We start from the raw sequence: 24,816 nt of genomic DNA, 5'->3' as shown, positions 1-24,816 counted from the left end.
AATTTTCAACATTTTTTTTTTCACTTGATCAAAGCAAGGTATGGCCTTGTTACACGCATGCTTCGAGGCAACTTCTGTCCCACAACACCTTTGTAATTTTCTTTTCAAAAGTATAAACTTTCCATGTTGACTTTTGACGAAAAATAGATCTTGGAAAAGTAAAATAATGTATATCAAACTTTAACACACGCCTGTACGTGTAGCCCGACAACACGTGAAGAGATAAACACACGATAAATAATATCTATTATAAAGAACACCATAAATTTTTTTAAATACTACAGAATAAATGCCGACGAGAAGACTAAAACTCAGAACCTACTGAAAATCAGTTCTAATACCATATCAGATTATCACTTTACTTAAAAGTTTAAACTGTTAGGTTGTGAACCTATAATGTATATCAAACTTTAACATTTTTATTCTCAAAAGTTATGAAAAAACAAACTAGGAATGAAAACTTAAAATTAGAAATCAACAACATAATTGGTTAATATTTATATAATTTAAAAAAATTATGTATTTCTGACGTGAATCAAATAACAATTTAAAATATGATTAATATAATAAAAGTATAAAAATAATAGGAATTAAAACATTATAATTAAAATAAACTAATAATTGTTTTACTCAGTTATTATATTGCATAAATCACTTTACACAAAGTAGATGATCATCAAAACATGCATTGCAAAATAATTTTTAATGGATTCTATTATTTTTTTTATTTTATTTTTTGAAAATTTATGAATAGTTTTATTTCATTTATATTTTGAATTCATATGATTATTTGATTTTAATTTTAAATAAAAATTGTGTATAAAAAATGATTTAATCTTCAATAATTAGATCTGAATATTAAGGTATTATTACAATAAGTTGACAAAACATTTAAAAATCATAAATTTTGAATTTTTTTTGGAAGGCAACTGAAAATCGATAATAAAGATAGAAAAATAATAATATAAAATAAACATATTTTCATAATTCAATTTTTCACCGTGTAAGAATTAAAAAAACAAAAAACAAAATATACAAAATAGATTTTAATTTATATATATATATATATATCCTATTTATGGTAAATAAAAATCAAATACTTTTTTTATAAGTAATGTCTTTAAGTCTTTTAGTCACTCAAGTTACTAGACTAAAATAAGGAAGCCGTCACTCTATCTTTTTCCACTTAAATACCAATTTTTAGTATCAATTGAAAAATCGTAATCCCAAATCTTTAACTTTGTGGCATCTACTAGAAAAACTTTGAGTTCAGCAACTAAGACTTGAAACCATGAACATAAATTTGCATAAATTTGAACAAAATGTATTATAAAATTATATAAACTCTATGTTTGACTGTAGACACTTTAAATTTGAACTTGTATGAATTTGAAATACTATCTTAATATCCTTCCACAACACTAAATTATCGACATTAAAAAGATAAAAGGAATGGCGTGAGTTATACAACACTTTTTCATCATTGAATTACACATATAATAAACGGGATTAGACATACACTGTCATGTGTATCCATTACCTAGCATAGAAGAAATAAAAGAAAATAGAAAGTAACATGAAAAGAGCACATGCAAAGCACAAAAGACTTCAAGATAGAGTGGAAAAAGATAGAGTGACGTGGACCGTAAAACGGACGCGTGGATACCCGATGCGTATTCCAGAAAAAGGTGACATATATGCATAGATGCCAAGGCATCATATGCGAACAAGCACCAGCTAAGAAAAGCCAATTCGAAACTCCTTTTCTAATTGCTTTGGAAAGCTTCTCATGTTGCCTTTCCATTCAGAACTGAGATGGCCCAACAGAGTCTAAAAGCCTAAGAAATACTAAAGCGCATAGCTCCAAATCTTGCTTTTTGGCGATTGATTATTATTCCTGAATCCTGACCCAACCAAAAGCAAATCTTTTTGTTGACAGCCCATGCATGAGCTACTGTATCTGTATTCCACTGCCAATGCCCAGCCTCCCATTTTAAGGTCTCCCTAATTAATACACCTGTAGGTGGCCAGAGCTTCAAATATTTATTTAGCTAAGAAGTTTTGATTGGAATGGAGTTAGCTCCCATTGTACAGCTCAAGTTTAGAAAGTTTTGATGGACTCTCTCCAAATTAAAATATGCACCATTAATTGAAACCTCTAATTAAATGCCATATATGGTATATGCCTCGGCTAATCCATCTAAAATCGATAATTAATTAGTATTGGATTTCATTAAATCTTTCGAGATGGATAGTCTATGTAGTTGTGATTTGAGTAGCTTGGTGCGCACAAAAATGGACGCCAAATATGAGTTGAGATCCAAGTACAATGTAGGTGGCATACAGCGGACATACAATTAGCTCACATCTGGGTTGAGATCCAACCATACAACAAGGATACATTTAACCGACGTCGGAATTGAGATCCACCCATGATGTACAATTAATTAAAGTTCTGAAAATTTGATTATTTTTGGTAAATAATAATTAAAGTTTCCTTATCTATATCAAGATATTGTTCTATCAATTTATAACTAAATTCAATAGTTAAAATTCAAAGTTTTTATATCACTAGATCTAAATAATAATAATAATTAAATAATATAATATAATATATATATATATATATATATATATATATATTCCTGAAGGATCTAAAACCTTCAGAAAACATTTTTTTATTGAGAGATTTCCCCCCTCAACGCTCAAACTCTCTCTCTCTCTCTCTCTCTCTCTCTCTCTCTCTCTCTGCTCCATCAAATTGTCTCTCTCTCTCTCTCCTCAATTTCTCTGCGAAACATGCGTCGATTGAAGAATAAAAAATATCTCTGACTTCCAATTCCAGCCACCAATGTTTTAATCGGAGAGATTTCATGGTTTGAGCATTGTAGGCACTACTTTTGGGATAAAGTAAAGGGAATAGATTATGTCAAGTTTATTTTAGAATATTTTCGATTAAATTTGAATACGTGAATTTAATTAGATTTATGTTAATTAAGATGTGTCCAATTAAAATGAAGTATGTGAAATTAACTATATTTATATTCAAATTTTATTTTAAAAATATGTCTGAGTTAAATCGAATTATAGGGATTTGATTATATCGAATTTTTGGAAATATTTTGGAATTAAATCAAACTGCAAGGATTTGACTAAATTAGATTTTTGGAAATATTTTGGAATGAAATTGAACTACAGGGATTTGATTATATCAAATTTTTGGGAATATTTTGGAATTAAATCAAACTGCAAGGATTTGATTATATAAGGTTTTTGGAATATATGAAATTAAATTAAACAGGTGAAAATGAGCATACCCTTGTTTTCAGCAAAATATATTTTTCCCGGATAAACAGATTATGATTTAAGCATTTAAATTATGCGGTAGAGAATAAATGGTTATAATTATAGAAATAAATTGGTTGGAATCTTTTGTGATATACTATAGAGAAATTGTGATTTTATACAGAAATGTGATTGTTATACCAAGTTATGATGATGATGATGATTTAATACCCAGTTATGGATTCACTAGTTTGATACGATTACGTGAATGATTAGAAATTGTGGAAATACTGATGTTGTTTAAGTAATAAAAAAGGAGGACGGCGAAACGAAACACCCCGATAATTATAGAGAAAGGAAAAGAGGGATGGCGAAACGAAACTCCTTGATAGTTATAAAGAAGGGTAAAGGGGGACGACAACACGGAACACCCTGATCCTCGAGATTTTTGTTCAAGGGCTTGGGGACAGTGATACGAAATGCCTCTCAGCGAGTGCTTGTTATGAATGGCTGAATTAGGGGACAGCGGTACGAAACACCACAATCTCAGCGAATACTAGTTAGGTATAGATTATGTGAAGTGTATATTCATGTGAATGGGGCTTTTGAGCCAAATAATGAACTGAAATGATATATATGTGTTATGAAATTATACATCAACCACATACGAATACATTCAGAAGCCCTTACCTTACCCACTGCACACTCCCTCCTACAAAAAAACGCTAAAAGTAACACACACAAATTACGCTTAAGACAACCAAAACTTGCAAATAAAACTACACGACGTAAATGCTCACCGGAACATACTAATGATTGTTAAAGTAATTGATATGAATGATTGAATTGGGGGATGATGATACGAAACGCCTCAATCTCAACGAATGCTTGATATGAATGGTTGAATTGGGGGACGATGGTACGAAACATCTCAATTTTAGCGAATGCTATATATGTTTGGATTATGTGAAGTGTAGATTTATGTGAACGGGAGCTTTTGAGCTAATTAATGAACTAAAATGATATATGTGTTATGCAATTATATAGATTTGAGTTCGGTTATGAATGTTATCCCATTTAAAGTTAATTAAGGAATTAATTAAAGTTACATAATAACTCATTGCCACACATTGATAATAATTTATTCCGTCTAACTAAGAGGTGTCACACCCCGATAATATTTCAACATTTCAAGATCACCAGGTAACCAGGCCTAGAGGCTCAGGGTCGGGGTGTTAGATATTATAAATAGGGTAAGTGCTAGTTAGGATCTATGTATATAAATGTTTTGAGTTTTGGATTATAGTTTTGTCTGAGGGAATGATATAGTAATCATTGAGAGGTAGTACTTTGGTATGTATAGTTTTGGATATGTCTATTTTTGCTTTCGCGAGCAGTGAATGGGCAGATGTAATATTTGAAATATCATGAATGTATGTTTAATGATTATTATGAAATATATATATATATATATAGTAGGGAGTGATGGTATGATATCAGAGTGACTACATTGTTATTATTATTATTATTATTATTATTATTATTATTATTATTATTATTATTATTATTATTATTATATCAGAGCATGTTTTTGGGGGCGTTACAATTGTGGTATCAGAGCTTAAGTTGCTAGGTTCTGCAGACTTTAGTGGATAATACTACCAGAGTATAGGAATGAGTGGTGTTGGCAGTTCTATGCTGCATAGAGGAATAGAAATTTATGTATGCTACCTTTAAAATGGTTGGGGAGGCCAAATGATGGTGGAGATAAGTAAAGTTGCTTGAGGAACAGAGACTAGAACCCACGGTTATGACTTCATTTTAAGGAGATATTATTTGACAGATACTTCCCCGTTGCCACTACGGATACTAAGGTGGAGGAGTTCATGAATTTGACTTAGGGGCATTTGACCGTACAACAGTATGCGGTCAGGTTTGTTGAGCTATCCCGTTCCATCCCATACATGGTTCCAGATGAGGCAAGGAAGGCAAGAAGGTTTGAGAAAGGCTTGAGATAGGAAATCTATGAACAAGTAGTGACTTTTCAGGTACAGAATTTCTTAGAGCTGGTAGATAAAGCCATGGTATTGGAAACTAGTTTGCAGAGGAGTGTGGGGATATCTAATCAGAGGAAGCGGCTCATGTCTCTTGGTTTTCAAGCCAGTACGATTTAGAGTACATGGAGAAGAAACAAGAATAATATGGACCAGAGATTTGAAATGGGGAATCAAGCGGGGTAGAGTAATCCGTTGCGCCCTCCTTGTCCCAGGTGTAGAAGGAGACATTCGGGAGAATGCTAGGCTAGGACAAACGTCTGTTTCAATTGTGGTCGGCCTGACCACATTGCACGAGACTGCCATGCATCGCCAATTAATGCAACCCCTATTAGTCAATTTCGGGGAGACAATCAGGCATCTCGAGGTGGCCATTAAAGGAATACCGCCCTAGCACGGGTCTATTCTTTTACACTGGGAGAAGCAAAAAATGCAAGTGATGTGGTGACAGGTGATATTTTATTATTTTCAAATAAAGTTGTTATGTTAGTTGATTCAGGAGTAACACATTCTTCCATGTCTCTGGGGTATATTAAATTGTGCGGGGTAGAAACTCAGCTATTGGATGTCGGTTTTTCAGCGGTTACACCGATGGGAATCATAGTGGTATGTAGGAAGGTACTTAGAAATTATCCAATTGGTATTCGGGGAAGAAAACTATCTGCCAATTTGATGGTGTTTAACATGTATGGATTTGATGTAATTCTAGGGATGGACTGGCTAGCCTCCAGTTATGTGAGTATAGATTGTCATAGGAAGAAGGTAGTGTCTAGACTCCTCGGAAATAGGAGTACAAATTTTTAATGGTAACTTCGATTGTTTATTTATGGTGATTTCATTGTGGTCAAATCTTCAAGATTTTAGAATACTATTGCTTAGGAAGCAAGGTTTTAGGTTGTTAAGGGAAGCTCTTCCCTATTTTTGTTTAATTAGGTTTCTTATGTGGTTGGATGTTGGCTCTGCATCACTGTATGAAGGAATGTTGCCTTGCCTTATCGTCATATTCTCATACCCGAGAGTTCCAACTATAATGAAAGCTTAAGATACTTTAATCTTGTGGTTGAACTTGAAATCGATGATGAGATCCTGGCTAAGAATCAATTTACAGATAAATAAAATGTACTAGGGAAGTGTTTGACAACCCTTGCTTAAACTTTGGGAGTCACTTGAGTTGGGGTTGGCCTATTGTACAAGGCTTCCACTCATAATAGGACCTAAAACATATTGTCAGGCCTTCGTTGCTAACCTTGTAATTCAACCAACCTTGCTGGAAAGGATTAAGGCCGCACTGATGAAAGACACAGGGTTGGTGAATATTATGGGTAAAGTACAAAGTGGACTGATGATTATGAGAAAAAGCTTCAAAGAATTGAAACGACGACTCGTCACTGCTGCGATTCTGACCATCCCATCAAAAGATGGTTAAAACTAATAAGGGATTATGATTGTCCCATCAACTTACCCTTAGCACAACGTTTCACCCTAGACTAAGGGACAATCAGAGAGAATGATTCATATATTAGGAGATATGTTGCGGGCATGTATGCTGAATTTCGGAGGTAGTTGGATTTTGTATTTGCTACTGGTTGAGTTAGCCTACAACAATAGCTAATAGGCTAGGATTGAGATGGCACCGTATGAAGCATTATATGATCGGAGGTGCCGATCTCCATTGCATTAGGACGAGGTTGGTGAACGACGAATGTTGGGGCCAGAAATTATATAACAGACTTCTGAGAAAATTAAACTCATAGGGGATAGAATTAAAATAGTTCAGAGTTGGCAAAACAATTATGTTGATATACGCCGACAAGATCTAGAGTTTGATGTAGGAAATAAGATAGTTCTGAGGATTGTTCTGATGAGGGGAGTTGTGAGATTTGGAAAGAAGGGTAAGTAAACCCTAGGTATATCAAGCCAATTGAGGTACTAGAGAGGGTTGGTCTAGTTGCTTACAGGATAGCGTTACCCCCGACATTGTCTAGGATCTACGACGTGTTTCACGTGTCGATGTTAAAAAAAGTACATCCCAGATCATTTTTATGTGATAAACTATGAGTCATTGGAAGTCAGAGATACCTTATCATATAATGAAGTGCCAATTCAGATTCTAGACCGTAAGGAGCAAGAAATTCATACTAAGAAGAGTCCGTTGGTGAAAGTACTTTGGCGTAATCATGTAGATGAGTAAACTTCATGGGAATTAAAGGAGAAAATATGTCAGAGGTACCCACAATGAGTCAACGAGGCTCAACGCTAGTCAGGTAAATGTGACGGTTCAGGTGAGTGTTTGGATTTGAATATAAACTTGTTTAGTTAGGTTGTTCAGTTTAAATTGTTGGTTTGGTTTTTGACTAAGAATGATTTTGGGAAAGTTTTGGCAACTAGTAATCTTCCATAGCCTTTATGTGTAACCACGGTGTTTCTCCACCATAAGTGAGGGTTATTAATAAACTTAGAACGAAACCGCTAGATGGGTGACTGCCAGCTCTTTCAAGAGTCAGGTAAACATTTCAGTAATTATCCAAAGGAAATTGTGATAAGTGTGGATTAGCAAATTTCGAGGACAAAATTTTTATAAGGAGGGGAGGATGTAGTGATCCTAAATAATAATAATAATAATAATAATAATAATAATAATAATAATAAATTATTAATTTATTAATTAAATAATAATAATTAATTATATATTATTATATAATAATATATATATATATATATATATTTGAATCTCGAAGGATCTAAAACCTTCAAGAAACATTTTTTTTTTACTGTGAGATTTCCCTCCCCCCCTCAGACGCTCAATCTCTCTCCCCCTCTCTCTCTCTCTCTCTCTCTCTCTCTCTCTCTCTCTCTCTCTCTCTCTCTCTCTCCTCCGTCAAACTCTCTCTTTCTCCTTAATTTCTCGGCGAAACGTGCATCGATTGAAGAACAAAAATATCTCTGGGTTCCAATTTCAGTCACCAATGTTTAAATTGGGGAGATTTCATGGTTTGGACATCGTAAACACCACTCATGGGATAAGATAAGGGGAATAAATTATGTCAGGTTTATTTTAGAATATTTCCGATTAAATTTGAGTACTTGAATTTAATTAGATTTGTGTTAATTAAGATATGCCGAATTAAAATGGAGTATGTGAAATTAATTATATCTATGTTCAAATTTTATTTTAAAAATATGTCCGAGTTAAATTGAACTGTAGGGATTTGGTTATATCGTATTTTTGGGAGTATTTTGGAATTAAATCAAACTGCAGAAATTTGATTAAATTAGATTTTTGAGAATATTTTGAAATTAAATCAAACTATGGGGATTTGATTATATTAGGTTTTTTGGAATATATGGAATTAAATAAAATGAGTGAAAATGATCATACCTTTATTTTCAATAAAATATATTTTTCTCAGAAAATTTATCATATTATTATTTAGGCACTTAAATTGTATGGAATGAGAATAAATGGTTATAATTGTAGAAATAAATTGGTTGGAGTCGTTTGTGATATACTATAGAGAAATTGTGATTGTTATACCAAGTTATGATGATGACGATTTAATACTAGTTATGGATTCGCTAGTTTGATATGATTACGTGAATGATTAGAAATTGTGAAAATACTGATATTGTTTAACTAATAGAAAAGGGGGATGACAAAATAAAACTCCTTGATAATTATAGAGAATGGAAAAGGGGGACGGAAAAACAAAATGCCCCGATAGTTATAGAGAAGGGCAAAGGGGGACGGCAACACAGAACACCCCGATCCTCGGGACTTTTGTCCGAGGGCTTGCTAATTGGGGGACGGCAATACGAAATGCCTCCAATGAGTGCTTGTTATGGATGGCTGGATTGGGGGACGATGGTACAAAACGCCTCAATCTCAGCAAATACTAGTTAGGTATAGATTATGTGAAGTGTAGATTCATGTGAATGGGGCTTTTGAGCCGAATAATGTACTGAAATGATATATACATATATATATATATATATATATATATATATATATATGTTATGAAATTATACATCTACCACATAGGAATACATTCAAAAACCCTTACCTTACCCACTACACACTCCTTACAAAACAACGCTGAAAGTTACACACACAAATTACGCTTAAGACAACAAAAACTTGCAAATAAAACTACATGACGTAAATGCTCATCGGAACATACTAATGATTGTTAAAGTAATTGATATTAGTGGCTGAATTGGGGGACGACGGTACGAAATGCCTCAATCTCAAAAAATGCTTGATATGAATGGCTGAATTGGGGGACGGCGGTACAAAACGCCTCAATCTTAATGAATGCTTGATATAAATGGCTGAATTGGGGGACAGCGATACGAAATGCCTCAATTTCAGCGAATGCTTGTTATGTTTGGATTATGTGAAGTGTAGATTTATGTGAATGAGGGCTTTTGAACTGATTAATGAACTAAAATGATATATGCATTATGCAATTATATAAATTTGAGTACAGTTATGAATGTTATCCCATTTAAAGTTAATTAAGGAATGAATTAAGTTACATAATAACTCATTGCCATATACTGATAATAATTTATTCTGTCTTATTGAGAAGTGTCTCACGCCGATAATATTTCAACATTTCAGGATCACCACGTAACCAGGCCTAGGAGCTCAGGGTCGGGGTGTAGATATTATAGATAGGGTAAGTGCTAGTCAAGATCTATGTGTATAAATGTTTTGAGTTTTGGATTATAGTTTTGTTTGAGGGAATTGTATAGTAATGATTGAGAGGTAGTACTATGGTATGTATAGTTTTGAATAAGTCTATTTTTGCTTCCGCAAGCAGTGAATGGGTAGATGTAATATTTGAAATATCATGAATATATGTTTAATGATTATTATGAAAAAAAAATATAGTAGGGAGTGATGGTATGATATCAAAGTGATGACGTTATTATTATGATTATTATTATTATTATTATTATTGTATGAGAGCTTGTTTTTGGGGGCGTTACACTATAGGTTACTTTCTTACAATAAGTTATTTTGTACTCTTAAATGGAAGATATATTTCATTAAAATATGTTTTCCTCATTCATCTGAAGTGGCAAATGGGGGTAAACTATTTTTTGGAATTAAAAAAAAAAACTAAAATAGAACCTTTCTTATTTGTGAGGCAGGAATTACCCTCTCACCCTTTTACATGAATTAAACTTTAGTCATTTTATGTTTTTCATGTGTTATTTAAAATTTCTTCACACAAAGGTTTATTAGTCTATTGTATTGGATGACCTATCATAAAAATACAAATTTTTATTTAAATCTCTCACAATTCAAAAAAAAAAAAAAAAAAATCATAGGGTACCCAACCCTAATCTAGGGCCAAGGATAATTAAGATGGATTTGACACAATTTGCTACATAAAGTAATTACTGAGTATTAAAGAAATATTTACACTTTCTATTTTTCAATTATTATGTAATTATTATAAAGAAGATATTTAAGAGTAATTTGGGATCTTGTTCCGTAACTTATGTATATAAATGCACCCTTGTAATGTTGCCTTTCTCCAAATTTAAAATGGTATCAGAGCCTAATTGCGCCGCTACTGCAACCCTAATCTCTTCCTCTTTCTAAGCCATCGTCGTCGCCTCAGTTCCAGCTCTCCCTCTATCTCTCCGGTGTTCCCTCGCAGTTCACTATTTTCGACGACCTCTATCTGCTCTCAGTCTCTCTTGGTTCTTCATCGTTGGCGTCTCTCCCTCACTCTCTAGCGGCTCTCGAGTTCTTGGCTCTCCATTTTGGCTCACCGGTTCTTAGTTTCGGATGTCTTCTCCGAAGCTGTGCTCGTTTTGCTCTCTATTTTTTTTTTGCGGCAACTATGCCCCTCTCTCGTTGTTTCTCAGCCTTCGGCGTTCGCTCAACTCTTTCGTCATTCACTCAACCTCTCCAGCAGTCTCTCGTCAACTCTCAACTTTCAATCGTCAACTTCGTTGCCGGCGAGAGCAGCAATAGCAACGTTACACCGTTGGCTCGTATTTCTCAGTTCTCAGCATCTTCCATCTTCTCCGGCCATCCCGAAGTGCTCCATTCATCTTCTCTGGCAGTTCTCCAATGTCTCCATTTTTCTAGCGATTTTTCTGCTCTCTGTTTTTTCCTGGTCGTCTTGCAGTTTCTCAATATCTCAGTTCGTCCTCACGTCTCTCTATTCGGTTCACCCGTTTTTTCTGACAGTAGTCTTTGGCTGGTGCATCTTTGTCGTTTGCGTTCAGTTTGGTGTCAATTCTCAGTTCCGGCTGGTGTATCTCTGGCGCTCCGTTAGTTTTTCCCATCATCTCGGCTAGTTTTCTCCAGTATTGCTGATGCCCACAGCAATTTCTTTGGAGCTCTGTTATCCTTTCCGGCATGTTTTAAACTCGCATGCACGTGGTCCTCTCTCGGATGCATCTTTATTTTCTGGCATCTTTCCACAGTTCTCTCTCGCGCAAAAGTCATCAGCGTCATTGCTCCGATCATCTCCTTTAGACGTCTCAGTTCATCTCTGTCACGCCTCGAACCCGAAGGTGGGTCCCAGGTGTGAATATAGTAACTTAACCTGTCTCTATATCAATTAAACATACATGATACAATACTGAATGAGGGTTCGACCCCGTGGGGTACACGTAAACCCTATATACATTCACATACATATCCATACTCACCAAATATGCAGTGGAAAATGTTCTTTCTATACATACATCATACCATACCAGAGTCTATATAGAACTAGAATATACGTCCCCAAAATTATAGTACATACTCCGGGTGTCTACAAAACCCAACAATGACTACCCGGCTACAAAACTTGTACTTACATAGGTACTAAACGCAGCTAACCGACACCCCCGCTTCCGGATGCTAGGATGCTAGTTTCGGCTACCCGAAAGACCTGAAAAATATTTGTATATTCGGGGTGAGACACTTTTCAATAAGGAAGAAAACATGTTATATCAGTGTGTGGTATATGAGTGTTATTTCAGTATAAAACATAACACAATACAATACATTACGATACAGTTCAATACATTTCAATACAGTTTCAATATTTTTCACAAATCCGTTCCAGCACATACGATACCCAAACATATGATTAATTTCGTCACACTAAGCATCCAATTACCCTGCAATAACCAAAGCCTAACAACGATAATGTTGCCAATATGAGCACCCAATAACCTGTGATAACCGAAGCCCCACAACGATATCGTTGCCACTACAGTGTAGTGCACACCCATCGATGACCAGCCGAAAGAACATTTGATATTTCACACCCTCGGATATAGAGCCAGACACTCTCGTCCACGGTAATTAGCCGAGACATGGCATCATCGTACGATATTTAGCCGCCACTAACTAATTCAGCGTACGGTAATTAGCCACCACTAACTGATTTACAAAACCTGGAACAATTTTGGAACTCATGTCCCTATACTCATTAGTATACGGTAATTAGCTACCACTAGCTGATTTTACAAAACCTGGAACATTTTACATACAACAGTTCATTCTACACTTATTTGGTATACAGTAAATCATATTGTTTTCAGTTCAAGAATACAGTTTAATACAAATATGGGTCTGGTCATCCCAATACTACAATTTTAATACAACATATGATTTCTCCAACAAAATAGAGATGATACCCAAAACCCCTAAATTTTCCCAAAAACTCTAACCCGAAAATCCCACATTTTCACCCAATAGATTTTCCCAAATAAGTAACCAAAACATACTTACAATCGTAAACTACAAGTTTACTGATTTCAATTTCAAAAATAAACTGATATAAACATAATCCCCTTACCTTTTCCCGAATACCAAACTATAAACTCTACGGCTCCGAAACTACGAACTGAGGCACCAAAACCTAAACAACCAAGAATAATACTTCCTTACAATTCTTACTACTACACAAATTCTGAAAAGAAATTGAAATCAGACCCTTACCTCGGATTTTGGTCAAAACTCGAAAATCTCTGAAACAACGCTTTGATCCACTATTCTCAAAGGGATTCCTCCCTTAACTAACGGTAACGTAGGATCGTCAAATTAGACGACAAACAGCGAAGAATCAAAGAGAGAGAGAGAGAGAGAGAGAGAGAGAGAGAGAGAGAGAGAGAAATTTTGGCTTACTTAGCCAAGAATCAAATGAAATAGATATTTATAGCCCTTTTGACCCGGTCAACTTCATTGACGAGATAGTGTCTTCATCGACGAATCATCCATGCATTTCGTCGATGAACCGGATCCTTTAGTGACGAACCCTATTCCGATATTTTACAACACGTTCAGTATCGCTTCATCGATAAGGCTTTGAATTTCGGTGACGAAGAGTATGAGGGCCTTCGTCGACGAGAACAATGGCTTCGTCGATGAAGCCTAGAAAATTTACCTTTTTACACTTTTTCATTTATTCAATCTACATACCTTGGGTCGGGTTCTTACAACCTCCCCTCCTTACAAAAATTTTGTCCTCAAAATTTGTAATCTCTTATTTACCAACTCAACTACATACCCAACGCATACTCGACTTTAGCAAGAGCCGACGGCCACCCACATAGCAGCCCCATCCCAAATACATACACACCCTCACTTATGGCGAACGAATACTGTGGTTACGTACATACCATCTTAGGAGCTCACAATATTACAAAACTCTCTGAGAGACTAACCACACAATACTACTACAATAACAGAGTATTACATACATACATACATACTTATATCGACCCTGCTATCAAAACTACTATTCATAACAACTATGTATATTTTCGGCGTATTTCTATTTCTAACTCCCAAGCTTCCCCAACTACGTGATTCTACCACAGTACCTTCACTAGTGGTATCTCCTTAGTACGCAAATTTTGAACTTTACGGTCCAGAATCTGAACAGGTATCTCCTCATACGTCAAAACATACCCAATCTCTAAAGATTCGTAACTAATCATATGTGACAAATCCGACACGTACCTCCTCAACATGGATACATGAAACACATCATGGATCCTCGAGAGCGTTGGGGGTAGTGCAATCCTGTAGGCCACCGGACCCACTCGTTCCAGCACCTCAAATGGTTCGATATATCTCGGGCTCAATTTGCCCTTCTTCCCGAACCTCATCACTCATTTCATTGAAGTGATTCTCAAGAATATCTTACCCCCAACCTTTAATTCCAACTCACGATGACGAACATCCGCATAACTCTTCTGCTAACTCTGACCTGATTTAATCCTATCTCTGATCAAGCCAACCTTCTCAGAAGCTTGTTGTAAGAATTCGGGACCCAATACCTGCCGTTCGCTGACCTCATCCCAATACAAAGGAGATTGATACCTCCGATCATACAATGCCTCGAACAAAACAATCCCGATACTAGACTGGAAACTATTGTTATAGGCAAACTCCACTAATGGTAGAAACTGAATCCAACTACCACTGAAGTCTAATACGCAAGCCCGTAACATATCCTCCAAGATCTGTATCGTCCTCTCTCTCCTTCTCCTTTGGTATTCTCACTGACACCCTCATCCCCACCCCCTTCCTCACCACCCCCTCCTCCCACCTCTTCACGGCCTAAACGAGTTGTCACACATCCCTCTTACTTGGATGATTATATTTACCCTATTTTACCAAATTCTTCCACGACTCACAAGTTTCAAGATCTTCCTCAAGTACGGTTCATTGTCTCTCCTCTTTTTTATCTTATCATCGTTTTTCTAATCAACATTTGGCTTTTCTTCTATTATGTCCCAACATCCCAAACCCACCTCATATTCTCAAGCTATGCTATACCCGCATTAGTGTGATGTCATGACTTTTGAAATCCAAGCCTTAGAAGCCAATCATATATGGGTTCTTCAACACCTTCTACCTAAAAAAAAAACCAATTGGCTGTAAATGGGTGTTCAAAACAAGAATTCGATCTAATGGATCCATATAGCGATACAAAGCTCGCTTGGTGGCCAAGGGCTACACTCAGGTAGAAGGTTTGGATTATCATGACACTTTTGGTTATGTTACTAAACTAGTTACTGTTAGGTGTGTTCTTGTAGTGGCTGCAACTCAGAATTGACATCTCCTTCAATCAGACATCAACAATATTTTTCTCCATGGTGACCTTGATGAGGAGGTTTATATGACCCCTCCACCAAGTAATTGCAAACAGGGGGAGGCTCGTGTTTGTCATCTTCAGAAATCCCTTTATGGCCTTAAGCAAGCCTCTTGCAATTGGTTCTCTAAATTATATTCTATTTTACTTACTAAGGGTTTCACCCAATTTTAGGCCGATCATTCTCTCTTCACCCACTCTTGGGGTTAGTCTTTTACTCTCATACTTGTTTATGTTGATGACATTTTCATGGCAGGCAATGATCTTTCCGATATTAGCACTTTCAAAGTCATGCTTGCTCAAAAATTCAAACTAAAGGATCTCGGCAAATTGAAATATTTCCTTGGCCTCGAAGTTGCTCGCTCTCCCACTAGCATATTTCTTAATCAACGAACATATGCTCTTGACATCCTCACTGATAGTGGTCATCTTGGTATTTGTCCTGCCAACTTTCCCATGGAACAAAATCTCAAGCTCAATAATACTGATGGTGCTCTTCTCTCCAATCCAAGCTCGTTTCGGCGGCTCGTTGGATGTTTGATACATCTCACTATCACTCGTCTGGCCATTGTATTTCCAAACAACATTCTCAGTCAATTTATACACCAGCCCAGACAACCACATTATGATGTTGTCGTATGTGTTCTTTGATATGTTAAGGCATATCTAGACCAAGACTTATTTTTTCCTACTGCCAACACTCTTCAAGTCTCAGCCTATTTTAATTCGGATTGGGCTAGTTGTCCCCTCACTCACCACTCTATCACTGATTTTTTCATTCAGCTGGGCACTAGTCCAATTTCCTGGCGCACTAAGAAACAAACTACAATGTCATGCTCCTCCGCCGAAGCTGAGTACCGGGCCCTTGCTTTCACTACTGTTGAACTTACATGGCTCAAAACTCTTTTAAATGATCTTGGTGTACCGCATTCCCAGCACATGCTCTTATATTGTGACAAAAAAGCGACTCTTCACATTGTCTAGAATCTTTTTTTCCATAAACGTACAAAACATATAGAAATCGATTGTCATATTATTTGTGGAAAGTTATGGGCTGACCTTTTCTTCACTAAGTATATTCCTACTCACAGTTAGTTTGATGATATTTTCACCAAAGCTTTTTCCAAGACTTATCACACAAGTTGGGCATTACTGATCTCCATGCTCCAACTTGGGGGGGGGGGGGTGGAGTATTAGAGAAATATTACAACTTTCCATTTTGCAATTATTGTGTAATTATTATAGAGTAGATATTTAGGAGTAATTTGAGATTTTGTTTCTTGACTCATGTATATAAATATACCCTTGTAATGTTGAATAATGAATATAGAAAAATGCCTTTTTCCAAATATAACACTCAGCAACATTTGGCCCAAGGAAATGATGATGGCAACGCCAAAGCAATTTGGTATAGTTGGATTAATTATGTAGTTGATTAAGTGGGAATTATTATATTCTTCCATGCTTAATATAAGCAAATTTTAACTTTTAAAAAGTAGTAATGGTAAGATTAAAAAATAATAATGTAAAGACATTATTACTGGCACACAAAAAAATACCATTGGCACATTATAATTATTTTATATGTTAAATGATAATTTTTTCCTTTAATTTTTACTTTACAAATAAGGTGACATTAAGGTTAATGTCACTAGCTATAAATTAAATCCTTTTAAATAATATGTCTATATACTTAACTAGTTATTCTCTTAACTAGAACTTGCAAACAAATACTAAATTTCATTTCGTCACATGGTTTACTATAAAGATATCAATAAGGCCATTGTAAAAATAGTAGCTATATTTTGGGTTCTGTTTGAGTAGATAAATAATGTTTTTCAATATAAAGTAACGAGAACTATTTTTTGAAAAGAGAACTATTTTTTAAAAAAACTAATATGTTACCTTTTTAAAAATGTTTCTCTATTTCATTGGAGAACATGATCACTTTATTTTAAAGAAGTTATTTATACCTTTAAAATGAGAGACCTCATACTTATGGATAAGATGAGTATTCTAAGTTTTCCTTGATTATGTTTGCAGGTAATTGACTTTGTTTCGCAGGTAATTTATTTATATTTGTTTTTGTCTGGTTTTGATTATATATAGACATGTTTAGATTATTTGTAGTATTGGTTTAGATGTCAGGGATGGTTTTGATAGTTTATTTGTAAATCTCTTGTGTCTTGATTGTAACCACGGTATCCTCCGTCATAAGTGAGGGTTATCAATAAATTTGGAATTTTCGTAAATTTAAAGAGAAAATGATTTATTTTTTCAAAAAAAAAAAAAAACAAGCCATCTCTCAACTATTTTGGAATGGGATGCATGAATTATCCTCTTTTGCTCTTACATGAGTTAATTTTCAATGTTTTCTTTTTTTCCTATAAGTAAATTTAAAAGTACCTTTTATTTTAAATGAATCAATTTGATTTTTCATGTGGGCGACAAAAAAATCAACTCAATTCATTGTTTCTAGGTGCACGTAATGTATCTGACAGCCTAAATCTAAAAAAGACATGCATCTTTGACCTAATTATTCACATACAAAAATTCATGTTGTTCCATAATACTCAACTCAATCCTAGGCCAAGAAAAATTAAGATGGAACTCAGTAGGATTTGCTAACAATATTATTCTTAGACCCATCAAGACTACTTGTGCAATGGTTACATGGCATTATAATATTTTTCTATTCATAATTATAAATCAAATCTTAATTTATGCTATGCCCGGTAGTATGGGTTTTAGCTTTTGAATTTGAATTTTGATAGATTTGAACAAAATTTAATCTAAATTTATATCATATTTGTCCAAATCCATACAAAATCCAATTTGAAGGTCTCTTATAAATATAGGATTTAAAAAATAATGTAAAGTTAAATCTTCTTTTGGAAGAGGTTAATCTACTTTTTGAGAATAGCCTTTGCACTCTTAGTAAATTAAAGAGCTTCCCTTGTTTAAAACGAACCAATTCGAGTATTCAAGTGTGCCCCTAAAAAATCAACTCAATTCATTGGTTGTTAGTGCATATAATATATTTGACAACTCAGATCCGAAAAGCACACTTCTTTCACCTAATTATTTCACATACAAAAATTCATGTAATTCCATAATACACAATCCATTCCCGAGCCAAGAAAAAATATGATGAACTTTGTATAATTTGCTAGTAATATGCTTAGATGCATATTTGTCCCATCATGCTTAATTACGTAGTAGCTATGTGGAAATTATTGTTCTTCCATTTATAATTATAAAATAAATCTTAACTTCAAGAAAAAAGAAAAAAGTGAAGCTAAATCTTCTCTTTTGAAGAGATTAATCTACTTTTTTAAGATAGCTTTTGTAAGAATGATTTTTAGTCTAATTAAGTCACAACTTATTTAATATATCGAGAAAACTCATTCAAATTTTAGAAATATGACGAATATTTTTTTTTTATTTTTTTTAAAAAAATTTAAAGTTCATTAGTCTAACTTACAGGGAAAGAAATGATGCATTTCCCGTTTTTTGTCCCCTACCACCTTTCCCAATATTTGAATAAAAAAATCTTTCAACATAAATATTACCTAAAAAAATCCTAATATATAAAGCAAAAGCAAGAAAGTGAATCATTTTCAAGGATCATATTAAAGTGAACCCACGATCCTAAAAGTGGCATTTGATCTCCTTAACTAAGATTCTTTTCTTTAAAAAAAATTTTTCGTATGTAAATCATGTTCCTAACTAAATTGGCACAAAAGGTGAAGCTACCTGGAGGCGGCTGTTGGAGAAAAGCATTTTTTTAATTTTTTTTTTCCCCAACGGCTCTTTTTAAGTGGCTGTTTGCCAACCAAAGATGGTTTGGTTTTTTTTCTTTTCTTTTCTTTTCTTTTTCTTTTTGAGAATGGCCTATAATTTGTATAATTTAGTACTTTGGTTTCTCTAAATCGCTCTAACCATTAATGTTTTCTAACGCGAATGCTTTTTATTAGTTGAAATAGATTGTCACAGCTCACAAAGGTTATTACAAATCCCTTTAGTTTAAAATAGAACAAACATAAATACTACAGATAATCATAGTTGATAATAACTGTCTACTTCTATATTCATGTAATTGGCAGACATGCATACATAGACATAAAATATTAATTATACATAATGAAGGAAATGTTTAAAGTGTATGAAGCACAATAGAGTGATTAATACAAAAAAATTGTATTAATAATGAGTGAATTATACCAATAATTCTTGAATTATATAACTCACAGTTTATAATCATTTCTAAATTTTAGTTTGTCTTGTCATTAGTTCTGAACTTCCAAAATAGTTTCATTTTTACTCGCATGGTTAGTTTCAATTGAGAATTTTATACTATACATAAATAGCAACTATTCCAACTATATTGCATAAATAATTCCCAAACTATTAATTAAGTTTCTTAAATGTTGAGTTTGGTTGGAGTTTTATTGTCAACTCTAAATTAGATGTTAGAAGTAACATGATAAAATTGAAACTTACAAAGTTTAAGATTAATATTAAGACATTAAAATTTAGAAGCACTATCAAAGATAAGTTCAAATTTGGAAATTGAGACATGATTAATATTTTAATGACTATGACCTGTCAATACACATACATACGATTAATTATATTATTACCAAAACAAAAAAAATCTAAAAATAGTTTTTTTGAGTTAGATTTAGAATCCACGAATTATAAAATGTTATATTGGTATTTGGAGAAGTAAAGTGATGAGAAACTCTCATCATTAGAATCATATTAAATTATAGCTCTTATATATATGGGTCCAAAGAGTAAATGAATAATTTTCAATTAGTAAATTTCAAATCTTATATTAAAAAAATTGTCCTTTACAAAATTTTATTTGCTTCATTGCTTGTATATAATGAAGTATGACTATATCAGTTATTAACATAAAGAAATCTTTTAAAATTAGAATTCGATAAATATATATATATATATATATATATATATATATATAAAATATTAATAAGTGTAATCACATTATACATTATAATTTTAAAAATATGAAAAAAATGAAAGAAAAAGATAAAGAAATTTACATTTTTATATATGATTATTGAACAAAGTAACAAGAAAAATAAACTATATAACAAATTTACATATAATTAGTATTTACTTTTTAAAAAACTTTATCATATTAAAATACAATTTTATTTTTAATATTATTTAATATAAAAAATATTAAAAAAATAAATCACCTACTTATTCTCTTTCCCTTTCTCTTTTTTCCAAATAAAAACTTCTATCCAAACAGGACTTCAAAGTTTTTAATTCAGGATTGAGCTTTTCCATATTGCACCTTCATCCGCGTCATAGATTTTTCTCTTCAAATAGGACAAGGAAATTTGGGAAGACCAAATGCAAAGGGCGTGGCTAGCCTAGGAACCATCGACTTCCTCCTCCTCCGCCACCACCACCAACGCCAACAGCTAGCTCTCCGAAAGGGAACTGGCATTGATGAATCAACCACCACCTCTTTTATAATTATTACCTCCTCCCAAATATTTCAACTTTCAAGGATCCACCATATTCCCAGATTCCAAAGATCCTCGCAGAACTCTCCTATCTTGCAGTTTCAACGAAAATGGCTGGAATTTCAGTAAAATGGCTGCTTCTGGCTCTCTCAAGCCATCTAATCTTCACATTTGCCTTCTCTACAAAGAACCCATCAAGCAGAAAGACTTACATCATCCAAATGGATGAATCTGCAATGCCGGCTCCCTACTCGGATCACCTCAAGTGGTACTCGTCAATAGTGAAATCAGCAGTCTCTGAACTTGCAACAGGGGGTGACAGTGACGAAGGGCGGGTTATTTACAGCTACCAAACAGCTTTCCATGGAGTAGCTGCTCTGCTCAGTGAAGAAGAAGCAGAGAAGCTTCAGGAAACACAGGGAGTGATGGCAATTTTTCCCGACACTGTTTACCAGCTGCACACCACAAGAAGCCCCACGTTCCTGGGGCTCGACCGAGCCAGCATAAGCGTCTGGGCTGAAAAAAAACCTGAGCCTGATGTGGTGGTGGGCGTGCTCGACACTGGGATTTGGCCAGAAAGCCAAAGCTTCAACGACACAGGCATGGGGGCCGTCCCCGCCCACTGGAAGGGAGCCTGCGAGACCGGCCGAGCCTTCACTAAACAGCACTGCAACAGAAAAATTGTGGGTGCGAGGATCTTCTACCGCGGGTACGAGTCCGCCAACGGGCAGATTAACGAGCAGGAGGAGTACAAATCACCGAGAGATCAAGACGGGCACGGGACTCACACGGCGGCCACGGTCGCCGGGTCCCCTGTTCGCGGCGCGAACCTTCTCGGTTATGCTTACGGGACCGCACGAGGGATGGCACCCAAAGCGAGAATCGCCATCTACAAAGTGTGCTGGGCCGGCGGCTGCTTCAGCTCCGATATTCTCTCGGCGGTGGACCAAGCGGTGGCTGACGGCGTTGGTGTGCTGTCAATCTCGTTGGGCGGTGGCGTTTCGCCTTATTTCAGGGACAGTTTGTCCGTGGCGGCTTTTGGGGCGACGGAGATGGGGGTGTTTATTTCTTGCTCAGCCGGAAATGCAGGGCCGGATCCAACCAGCCTCGCAAATGTCTCTCCGTGGATCACCACCGTGGGAGCCAGCACCATTGATAGAGATTTCCCGGCGACTGTTAAATTGGGAAATGGTAGAATCTTAAACGGGGTTTCACTTTACAGAGGAAGAAGGAATTTGTCAACAGGAAAACAGTATCCCGTGGTTTATGCGGGCGGAAACTCGAGCTTTCTTACTCCGAGCTCCCTGTGTTTAGAGGGATCTTTGGATCCTCACGCCGTCGCCGGGAAGATTGTAATATGCGACCGCGGCGTAAGCCCCCGAGTTGATAAAGGTCAGGTGGTTAAAAAAGCGGGAGGACTGGGGATGATTCTGACGAACACCGAAGCAAACGGGGAAGAGCTGGTCGCCGACTGCCACCTTCTCCCCGGAGTTTCCATCGGAGAAAAAGCCGGGAGAGTAATCAAGCTTTACGCCTCGAGTCCATACGCAACCGCAACTCTGAAATTTCTCGGCACCAAGGTGGGGATTCGGCCGTCTCCGGTGGTGGCGGCGTTTTCGTCCAGAGGACCCAATCCCATCACGCTCGAGATTCTGAAACCAGATATGGTTGCGCCGGGAGTGAACATTCTCGCCGCTTGGAGCGGCCTCGCCGGTCCTTCCAGCATGCCAACAGACCGCCGGCGGGTGAAATTCAACATACTGTCCGGAACATCCATGTCCTGCCCGCATGTGAGCGGAATCGCCGCCCTGATCAAAACTAAGCACCCGGATTGGAGTCCGGCGGCGATTAAATCAGCATTGATGACCACCGCTTATGTTCATGACAACACCCATAAACCCATTTTGGATACCTCAAGAAACGCACCTTCAACCCCATTTGATCACGGCGCCGGCCACATAGACCCATTAAAAGCCCTAAACCCTGGGTTGATCTACGACGCCGGCGCACAGGATTACTTTGATTTCCTCTGCACACAAGGGCTTTCTCCGATGGAGCTGCAAGCGTTTTCCAAGAAAAGATCCTGCAGAAATCTAGCCAACCCAGCGGATCTGAACTACCCATCAATCTCAGCCGTGTTTCCGGCGAAAACATCAATTTCCGCTCTGACCCTTCACAGAACGGTGACCAATGTCGGCCATGCCTTCTCGAAATACCGCGTTTCAGTGTCACGATTCAAAGGAGCATCCGTAAAAGTTCAACCAGAAACCCTGATCTTCACCAGAAAACACCAGAAACTGACCTTCAACATCACTTTCATCACAAAATCTAGGCAACCCTCGCCAGAATTTGGGCGTTTGGTGTGGAAAGACGAAAGTCACATCGTGAAAAGCCCACTTGTGATCACATGGCTGCTACCATTATAGCTTGAATCTGGTTTGTTTCGTAATAAGCAGCTGTTAACTGTTTCGTAGAGAGCCCTGCGTTCACTATTTTTATTATTTGCAATGCTTTTCCTGCTTTGTTTTGTTTGTTGCCATAATTTTGAACCGTTCAATACTGAAAACCAAGAAAGCCATTCTCAGTTTCTAGCGAATTGGAACACCAAACTATTAATTTTTTGTGTTAGAATGGAATAAATGCAACAGTTTATATTATATGAAATGCTTTTGTTGCTTTGTTTGTTGCCATAATCTTGTTCCTTTAAAAAGTAAAAATTAAGCCCCACAAACAATATTTTGTGTTAGACCAGAATAATCCAGCTTATTTATTATATGAAGTGCTTCTGTGGCTTTGTTGTTGCCATAATATTGTACCATTCAAAAGTGAAAATCAAGAAAGCCCTATGTTAAAAAAATACGCTTATTTATTATATGAAGTGCGTCTATTGCTTTGTTGTTGCCATAATATTGTACCATTAAAAAGTGAAAATCAAGAAAGCCCAATGTTAAAAAGTGTTTTTTTTTTTAAATTTATTTATTGTGGTTTTTATCACAGCTGTTGGATTGTCTCTAAATCCAACGGTTGGTTGATATCATATATATGTTTGTAAATCATGAGAAAAAGTGAATTACTTGTCATTTTGTGCGAGGAGAGTTAGAGGGGACTTTCTCTTGAGGAAGATTTTTTTTTTTCACTGATTTGACAGGTGAAGGGGTGTACAAGGGATCTGGGATCGGGGAGAGTCTGATCTGATCTTGTATTGCCATCGTTTTATAGTGAATTTTTCTCCAGGTGCATGCTCCGTGGACGTAAGCAATTTTGCCGAACCACGTAAAATCTCTCGTCTACATTTTTTCTGTAAATGTTCTTTGTGCTATTTATTTTGTTGACTGAAAGATTAAAATCGTTGCGTGTCAACAAGTGACATCAGAGTACAGTTTCGATTGGGTGCAGATCTGATAGATCATATCAGATCGAAAGAAATTTTTTGGATAGTTTTTCTGCGAGAGTTCTCAAGATCAGAGTGGTTTGTTCAGATTGGATTAAGGTACGCGAATTCAGATCAGGTGCCAGAAAATTATTTCGGAATTTTTTCAATTGAAGGAGGATCATTTTTCAATTGAAGGTGTGTAAAAAAAAAATCGAAAGGAAAAAAAAAATTTTGCGGATGAAGAACATGATGAATAGTGCCAGAATTGGGTGACAGACCTAGATTTAAAATTGGGTCGGGTACGGAATGCAACGGGTTGACACGCGGGTCAAGAGGCTGGGTTGCGGGTCAGATCCAAGCCGAACCCGCTAGATCAAGGCGTGGGTTAGCATCCGGGTCGGCTAGAACACATGTGGGTCTCATGGGCAATGGATGGGGGATCTGGGTTGAGCGAAACAAGTCAGGTCGAGGCACGG

General features: G+C 35.9%; 1 protein-coding gene across 1 annotated transcript; it reads left to right on the top strand.

The window, feature by feature from the left end:
* Nucleotides 1–20,525: 20,525 nt before the first annotated feature.
* Nucleotides 20,526–23,631, top strand: LOC131146221 (subtilisin-like protease SBT1.3). The gene has a single exon (XM_058095655.1). The coding sequence runs from the start codon at nucleotides 21,078–21,080 to the stop codon at nucleotides 23,391–23,393; it is 2,316 nt and encodes a 771-aa protein (XP_057951638.1). The 5' UTR covers nucleotides 20,526–21,077; the 3' UTR covers nucleotides 23,394–23,631.
* The last annotated feature ends 1,185 nt before the right edge of the window (nucleotides 23,632–24,816 follow it).

The sequence above is a fragment of the Malania oleifera genome, chromosome 13, assembly GCF_029873635.1.
Source record: "Malania oleifera isolate guangnan ecotype guangnan chromosome 13, ASM2987363v1, whole genome shotgun sequence".
NCBI classification, from domain to species: domain Eukaryota; kingdom Viridiplantae; phylum Streptophyta; class Magnoliopsida; order Santalales; family Ximeniaceae; genus Malania; species Malania oleifera.
Note: the sequence above shows the minus strand (reverse complement) of the source record. Positions and strands in the feature narration are given on the sequence as shown.

Excerpts from the sequence above, each read along its gene's own strand:
- LOC131146221 (XM_058095655.1), top strand. The coding sequence starts at position 21,078 with ATGGCTGGAATTTCAGTAAAATGGCTGCTTCTGGCTCTCTCAAGCCAT.